General features: G+C 48.1%; 1 protein-coding gene across 1 annotated transcript in view; it reads right to left on the bottom strand.

The window, feature by feature from the left end:
- Nucleotides 1-4,689: 4,689 nt before the first annotated feature.
- Nucleotides 4,690-8,621, bottom strand: part of POLA1 (DNA polymerase alpha 1, catalytic subunit) — a 330,913-nt gene continuing 326,981 nt past the window's right edge. The window contains exon 37 of the mRNA XM_008272470.4: nt 4,690-5,855. Coding sequence (XP_008270692.3) covers nt 5,710-5,855 — 146 coding nt within the window. The 3' untranslated portion in view covers nt 4,690-5,709. The remainder of the gene's footprint in view (nt 5,856-8,621) is intronic.

Below are 8,621 nucleotides of genomic sequence, written 5' to 3'. Positions count from 1 at the left end.
TGGGCAGGGCCCCTGGGGAGTCGTGCAGAGACGGGGGAGTGCAAGGGAAGCGCCAGGGGAAAAGAGGGTTTCTTTTCCTTTCTTTTTTTTTTTTTTTCTGGTGGTCAATATCAACGTTCCGTTGATGTTGCTTTTTGTTTAGAAGGGCTCCTTTTTCCCCCTCAGGCTGCCAGTTGGATGGTATACGAGAAACAGTACCATTCTTCCTGTTAATGAACTCTTTTTTAAGTCATTTTTTCTCATTTGACCCCTCCATGGAGCAGAAGCAAATTGCGTGAAATTACCTCCAAGGATTACATTTATTACTGGCCAATGAGAACCCCTCGCCTTGTTTTACAAACTCTTAATCCTATGTCATTCTGATGCCGCAAACAAGCCCGGTCCTGGGCCTCCTATTCTTTCAACTTTCCCCAGCTGGAGGGACCTCATTCTGCACTTAATATTCCCCATAAATATCACACGCTAAAGACCCCCTGACTTCCAGCAAGTCCACATTAAACATGTGACATGTCACGCATGACAAACTCTGAGTATCTTTTCAAAGCAGCATTAAAAAGCAAAGAAACCAATTTTCTTCTCCTTCCAAACCTCCCCAAGTGCTGAATGATGGGGATTGGAAAGAGCCACTGGAGCGTACTTAGGGGGATTTTATGAGATTTTCCAGAATGATTTAATCTTATTGTGAGCATTATTAATGAATGGCAACCCAATTTGGCCCCAATATCTGGGAATGCCGTCACAAACCTGGGAGCAGCTGACCCCCCCCCCCCCCCAACCTTAAGCAAACCTCTTCCACCATGGAGGACACACAGGGCCCCAGGGAGTTCGGGAGAGCCAGGACAGGGCAGGGCAAGGCTGTGTCCCATCACACCCAGGCAGAATGGCCCAACATCTGCTTCCACCCCCACCCTACCCAACCCTGTCGGGCTCGGCTCCCTCCACGGCATCTTGGGGCGATGGGTGACCGGGAGCCTGGATCCGGCCTCTGTGGTAAGGTCGAGGGGAAGGGCTGAGTTAATCTGCCACACTGGCACACAGGTCTGGAGGAGGCCCAGAAAGGCAAGGAGGGAGCAGTTGCCTGCTACTTTGAGAAGCCCATGGCCTGGCCTGCAGTTAGTCATCTCTGCTGTGTGCTGTAGAAGAGGGCAAGTGGGTGAACTGGCAAGAGAAGGTTTGGGACCACTGGGCACTTGAACAGTTTGTAAGCTGAAGTCACTGGTATCGTGCCCCGCCCCACCCCCATTTCCCATGTTTCCCTTTGTTCCAACCCCTCACCCCTAATTGGGACCAACAGTTACTATTGGTGTTTCTGATGGGTATCATCAAGAGTCGAAGCACCAGTGGTTTTCTTTTTACTACTGGTTTTGAATGCGAAGATCTTACTAGAATGGAAAAAGGGGCTGATGTTAAAGGAATTATAGATGGCTAAATTATACATGGGTTAGCCCAACTTGCTTTTAGATGAAAAAACTGTGTACGTGAGCATGCGTGTGTGTGTATACACAAAAGCAAGTGTGTCTGAATGAAGGGGGGTCTTCCATGGAGCCTAAAATGGTATTTTGGAACACAGAGTTCCCCGGAGCCATTGCATACTTAACTGGCAGTGGCAGCCTGGCTGGGGGGCGGGGAGAAGAAAACCTGCTACCTGACGGGAGGGAAAAGCATTTTTCAAAGGAAAAAGTCGTGTTGTCCCTGGACGTTATTAACGGTCCAGTTTGAAGTATACATTTTTTTTTCCTCTGAAGAAAAGGGAGCGATTACCAGTTATACATTAAGAAATGTCATTCAGTCATTTTTATTCATTCTCCGGAAATCTTCGTAAAAGCCTGAATCATACTTCTACAAGCAGCAATTTTGTTAATCCAGGGGGTTATTACTCTGGGCCCTTATTAGGTTCTACACCACTGCCAAGCAATCCTATAACCCTCTCAAAAGAAGTTTACCTCCCTGTTATAAAACCAGTAGTGGTATTTATACTGTGCAATAATTAGTGTATTACTTGAATCCACTAACACGTTCATTTTATCTCTGCACAAAACCTCTAGTCTGCTTATAGAAAGCTTGTGCCTCCTTTGGTGCTGTTAAAGTGGTGAAAGAGTGAATTGAAGGCTGGTTGCACTTTCTCCTTTTGCCTCGCCTTAATTCCCATCTCTTTTTGCTCTCATCCAATTAGCACAGTGTATTAAGCGGTTTATCATCTCATAGTCAGCTATTGAGAGAAACAAGGCGAGCACTTTGCAATAGAACCTGCGCTCCTTTGACACCCTCAGGTACTTACATATTCCACTGCGCTATGAATAATAGAGGAAGAATGGAGCGCTAATTCCCTCATCAAAGAATGCCTTGTCTGCTGCTTTGCTCAACAACACCATTCTGATCAAAAGAAAAGCAATAAAGCTTAGCATAACAAAACGAAACCTACTTATTAGCTTAGTGGTTAAATTAATGCAGAGCCGCTGCTATTCAAAACCAAGGTTTGAAAACAGCCTCCAACAACCTGATAATGCTGCCTTCGGGATGAAGGAATTTTAATCTGAAATTTGAGGCTGGCTCAGATGAGTTAATCTATTAAACTGCTATAAGGAAGCTCCACCACAAACTGTTCAATTAAGAAATATTTAGGTGAGTGGGGAAAGAGAGAGAGAGAGAGACGCAGAGAGCGAGTGAGCGAGTGCAGGCAAGGCTGCTATAAGTTTGGGATGGGAGCATTGAATGGCATCCAACTGAGGGGTCCAGGATCCTTACAAGAGGGTGCGGGGCTTGGTGTTTCTCACAAGACCCTGACTTAGAAGGGAAATCTGCTTTTGGAATTTCCTTCTTTTTGCATCTTCCGCCAAGCTCATTTTAAACGATATACTTGGAAGTGCCGGGGCGGGGGTCAGAGGTGGTCAGGGCTGGAGAAGCGGGGTGGGAGGGGTGGCGAGGGGCAGTGAGTTCCTTTTTCAACATCTGCTCCCAAACTCCAATGTGAACTTTGATCAGCCCCCACGTCCTTGGCAAGTCAGGAGATTAACTCCGGCTGTGTTCCGGACAAATTAAAATCTTACCCAGAATACTCTTTGGAGGACTGTCTACTTCTGTTCCCCACTCCCTGCCTCTCCCATATCAAACGTTCTGTGAAGGAGAGTTTACAGTTAGTATATTGGGTCCACGATCAGCTTGTATGCAAAGAACTGCTGCAGGGCACATTCTAGTTCTTGAACAGCAAAGGGGCCCTTTTCAGAGGCATGGGACTGTCCCAATTGGCTTGGCTAAAGTTTAGCCCACACCATTGACAATTTCATCTTTAAAAAGAAGTAGCCAGAGTTTAGGAATCGAAACTTCATAGGCTATTTGGATGCCTAGCTTCTCTTGCAAACTGGATCGTGTGGCCGCAGCAGGTCCTGCCCCTTCAAGCATCACTGAGTAGCTGCTGCCCCCTTGGACGGGACCTGCCCATTTCAGTTTCCCACGGTCCCTTTCTAGTTGACTCTAGCTGGCTTCATCCCTTCACTCTCAGCACTTCTTGAACCAAAGACCTTCGTCGCAGAGTCCAGGGAGACACAGGAGTAGGCTCTCCCTCCATAGAGAGAAGTGTGTGGCATTTGTGCCAGTGTGCCATCACCCAATGCAGATCAAGGAGTGGGAACCTTTCTCAGAGGAAAGTGAGTGGGCGCTATTCCACTTTTACAACACAGCCACTGGAATTCTCAAAGTTGTAGTTCAGCTTTCCATAAAATTCTGCAGTTCTTAGGTGCCTACAGCTGTACCCGCAGGTACAGATCCGAGTAAGCAAACAGCAGCTGCGCAGTAGCTTTTTCTGGTGACTGTACTTTGAAAAGCTGGACTTTCTACAGAACTGCTCCCTGCCCTCACAGTGACTACAGTCTAGAGGCAGAGGTAAGAAACAACCCAGTGAGAAGTTATTTGGGATTCTGAGTTTCCTGATGGTCAAGTTCAGGATTACTCTCTTTATTTACTATAATCGCAGCTCCCTGAAATCAAGGGCGACATGTTTTCCCATCACAAGGCATGGTGGGGGCGTGGGCTACGGAGAAGCACACATTAGACAGCCATCTCTATACCCATATGTGATAACAGTAATTACCAAAAGGGCTGACAATGGAGCAATAAAACCACATTAATGCCTTAGTTTCCTAAACCCGCTTGGGTGCTCCAACTTGGGACTGACTGCAGAGCCTGAAGTACCCAGTTAATTAATTACCTGACAGGGCCCTAAACCCAAAGTGTTTCTACTTTGAACTTAAGTGTACGAGAGGGGAAGAAAGGGTGGTGAGAAAAGAGAAGGCAAAACAAGCCAAAGGGCAGTTTCATCTCCACTGCTGAACAAGGCTTCCGCTGCTGGGGGTACCTTCGTGGTGGGCGCCTTTCCCCCAGGAGCCATCTCGGCCTTCTCTTCAGAAAGACACCACTGGGTCTTGGCTTGGCCCTCTTTGGTTGTTCAAGGGTGTGAAGCATGGGAAACCTGACCTCATTTCTTAAAGGACCCAGAGTGCACAGAAGTTCTGAATACGAGTTCAAACGTGTGGACAAACATCGGGCCTGCATTCCTGAGCTGGGGTCTGATCGGGCTGCGAAGGGAAGAAGTGGGCTCTGACCTTAGCCAACGGGATGACTTCTAGGCAGATTTTACTCCCTGCTGCCCTTCCAGTTACCTCTTCGCATCTGATAAGGATTTGTTGCAACTGATTTCCCTTTACAATACTTTATTCTTAAGTAAAAAGCAGAACATATTTTTCCTTTATAAAAACACAGGTAAACTTTTTTAAAACACAGCATAGTTGTACAAAGAGAAATATATTTTGTTAGTTATGATCTTACCAAGAATGTAAGAAAGGAAAGGCTGCCATATTGAACTAGATTTTGCTGCTGGCAAAGACGGTGCCATTCTGAAGAGGAGAAATAGCAAGCACCAGGGCCAATTACCTGTTCCCTCCAATTTCCCAGTGATCCTCACCCTAACCTCTATGAATTTTTAATGAAATGTTAGAGTATCAAATTAACTTAAATGTGCTTTCCTGTTGTATAGACCTTTACCTGAACTTTCTATTTAAGAGGAAAAAAATGTGTGGGTATAAAACACCTGCTCAGTGTGTGTGTGTGGGGGGGCTCTGGAGCCACTCGATAAACAAGCTGGCTCTGTCTAATCTATTTAGTAAGTGCAAGGCTTTGACATCTCCCCCCAGCTACCTATATAAAAGACAGGACTGAAAAGGACAGCCACTCTGGAGGGAGCGGCTGGAGAAGCATTTGGATTTAGACTGGGTTTAATTGGCGTGTGAAAAGGCGAAAACGTTAGGTCTCCAGCTAGGCTTCAGGAACTGTTTTTTCTGGGGGCAGCTCTGCTAAAGGCCCTGAGGCAAAGCCTGGAGTCTCTTACATTCCAGCCATACTCAATCAAAGTAGCAGTTGCCCTCCCCGGGAAACCCAGACCCAGATCCCCAAATGCCAGGACTTCAGGTGCTTGGGGAAGGACTCTGGGGCATGCTTCAAAGCCGTGCATCTTAATATGAAGACTGTGCATTTACTCAGTCTTGTCTGGAAGACTAAATGTTTTTCTGATCTCCCCTCCTAGTCCACATCCACCCAAACACGAGATGCAGTCCCACAGGGAAAAGCAGATGCCTGAGAAGCAGGTGGGCCCAGCGTGCAGGTGCCAAGGAAGCTGGATGCTTCAGCTACCGGCTCCTGGTGCTGCCTGGGCCTCCCTCAGGACTTCACAGCACAATCGGCGAAGAGTTTGCTGAGGTTCACTTCGGAGTAGCCACTTCGCAGCAAGAACTGCTCTGCTGTGTTCTTGAGTTTTCTGTAGTCCTGAAGAACTTTTTGGGTAAGATACTGCTTCTTCATTTTTTCTAAAAAGAAAGAAAAACAAAATGATGAGAAGTCTCAGCGACAGCTTCCTTAAAGGCCAGTTAAGATTCCTCAGGCACTAGGGAAAGGGGTGCGAGACACTGTTTGCAGCTCCGTGGCTCAGAGGTACTGCTGGTCTACCCCTGGGATCAGTCCCGCGCAGGGGCTCCCAAGATTCCTCTGTGAAAGTTTTGCTTCCTTTGCCTTGCCTGCCATTTCTCAGCCCCTTGCTGACTCAGCACACCAGGGCACAGGGTCACCCTCTACGGCAGGTGCACGCCCATGTGCAGCAGACAAGGTGAGCTCTACTGCACACAGCACTTTCACAGCACTGTCAAGCACAGGCACACGAGTGCATGCCAAGTCTGCAAGCGGCAGGAGAAACCTTGCATCAAAGGAAGCTACTATCCCTAGCGCCTCGCAACCCACACACTCCCTAGATCAAATGGGCCTAGCCTGTTCCTTCCAGTCCCTCCAGTCTGAGTCCTTCCACCCTAAAAAACTCTGAACTGAAAGAGGTGAGGGCAAGCTGTAGGAGGAGCGCCTGTGCACTGCCAGGATTTCTTTTCCTCTTTGTCCACACTGTGTGAACTCAGGGCACACACAATACACCTGCCACTGCTGCCGGCTCTTTCCACCCGGTCACGGCTGGCCTTCAGGAGGAAGATCCTTCCTTTCCCTCCTGAGCCTGCTACTTCTCCATTTTACTCCTTCAAGGGAACAGCAGAGCTGCACTGCCCAGGTCTGATTCTGGGGGGAGCCGAGCCTTCCCAGGACGGCTAAGAGGACAGCTGCTTGGGAACCCTGAGCGGTGCTTGGAGAGGCTGTCAATTTTTTTCAAGGCCCCATTTTATGGCTGAGGAAACTGGGAGCTTAAATGGCTTGCCCAGAGTCACACCACAGGTAATCAGGGATGTAGCCAGGCAACCCAGGCAGTCAGAGCCCCCGGCCTGCACTCCCCTCCCCCTTCCCCCGTCACTGCTCCCAGACAGAGACAGGGCAGCCCCAGAGATCAGCTGTGCTGAGGTGAGGGCCCCCAGATGCCAGGCTGTGCACGGAAACAGGAAAGGCTCAGGAGAGGGAGCGGGAAGGGAGAGCAATCAGTGACAGAAAGCAAACTCCCGGGCGAAGCAACCGAGCGCACTGGAGCCTGCCAAGCGCCTGGAAAATGAGACCTCCCTCTCAAGATGCCGTTCCTTAGCTACACACTCATGTTTGCTCTCCATAACCTTTCCTAAATTACATCAACTGCCTTTCAGAACAACAACTACTACAACAACAAGTAAAAGTTTGGGAGAGGATTTGAATGTCCAAAGGCGGAGAAGGAGGGGGAGGGTGCACGGTTCAGAGACTACAGCAAGACAATTTGAAAGTTCTAATTATCCAAGTCTGGGAATACACAACAAAGACTCCAACCAGTATCGGCCGCCTCCCGGCAGGCCCGAACCACAGGCCTGCAACCCCGCGCATGTGACTGACACAAATGCATCTGATGACTGGGGAGAGCACATTTAAAGAGCTGCAGTAACACGGAGCAGGGGAGGAAGAGAGAGGACACAGCTCCTGATGTGTTTACCTCCTCTGCTGATGGGATATTGACTTTTCCCACCAGGTTGGGTAGAAAGGGGACTATTTACGCTGCCACACAGCAGAGTTAGAATGACAACCAGCGTCACTCGGTGTTCTTCTTCAAAAAACACAACTGTGACTGCCAGCATATCCCATACCCGGTCAATACGGCCAAGGCACCATCCCATGCCAGTGAGAGATGCAGATAAAAGCTCCCACCTGCTTCCCCAATGAGAACTTAATCAATAATGTATAGAAGGTCTTCTAGGAAGCCACTGGATGAGTTGTCACAGGCTGGGGCGGGTAGGGGTCTGTCGGGGGGTGGGGTGGGGAAGAGGAGCCACCCACCCTTCCTCCTGGTTCTCTCTTCCCCCTTCAGGCACCTGGGCCACTCGCGTTAGGCTTCACATTAAACCGTTACCCTGTTCCTGTAGATTCTACACCTACCACTTTAGAACTCAAAGAAAAATATGGATGTTAAATGCTGAAAGCCAGCCACTGTGGTCAGTAAAAACCCCGACTCTCTCCCCGCTCTGTTTTGGGGAATCAGCCTACCAGGAACTGTGTGTCAGGCATCCGAGGACAACGACTATTAGAAGCTTCCAGTGGGCCAGGAGGCACGAGGATCTGTAGCCATCCTACCCCAGTCCACAGGTGCCACAGGCTGTGGTTGGTGCCATCTCAGCCTCCAGCACCAAGAAGGCCGAATTCTGTTGTAATAGAGAAGGCAATGCTCTTCCTACACACAAATACATCAGCCAAATATACTCCAGTGGCTTGAGGTACCACCTGGGAATCACGCATCTAAATACACCAGCAAAGCCAATCTCCATTTCTCCCTTCTCTTGTGACTAACACTCAAGGAACAGGTATCTGAAGCTTATTTACTCCGGTCCTTTCTACATGTTCATTTTAAGAAATCTTCTGTCTCTAAGCCTTATGAAAACAATGGGAAAAGTTAGCCTAGATACGACTTATTCTCAAAATGTTTTGTCGGACAACAAGATGAACTGCTCATTTAAAAGTTGATTTCTATTGGTTAGACTCTTAAGCTTCAAAATCATTCAAGTTGCAATATTTTCTATATAGGATGAATCCGACCATCACCTGCAGGCTATGTCTTAACTATTTTACTTAAAACTCAACTGACCAATTAAAATGCTAGCACTATTTGAAAAAATGGAATATTCTTCCATCTA

Source organism: Oryctolagus cuniculus, chromosome X (assembly GCF_964237555.1).
Source record: "Oryctolagus cuniculus chromosome X, mOryCun1.1, whole genome shotgun sequence".
NCBI classification, from domain to species: domain Eukaryota; kingdom Metazoa; phylum Chordata; class Mammalia; order Lagomorpha; family Leporidae; genus Oryctolagus; species Oryctolagus cuniculus.
This window is presented reverse-complemented; position numbering and strand designations above follow the sequence as displayed.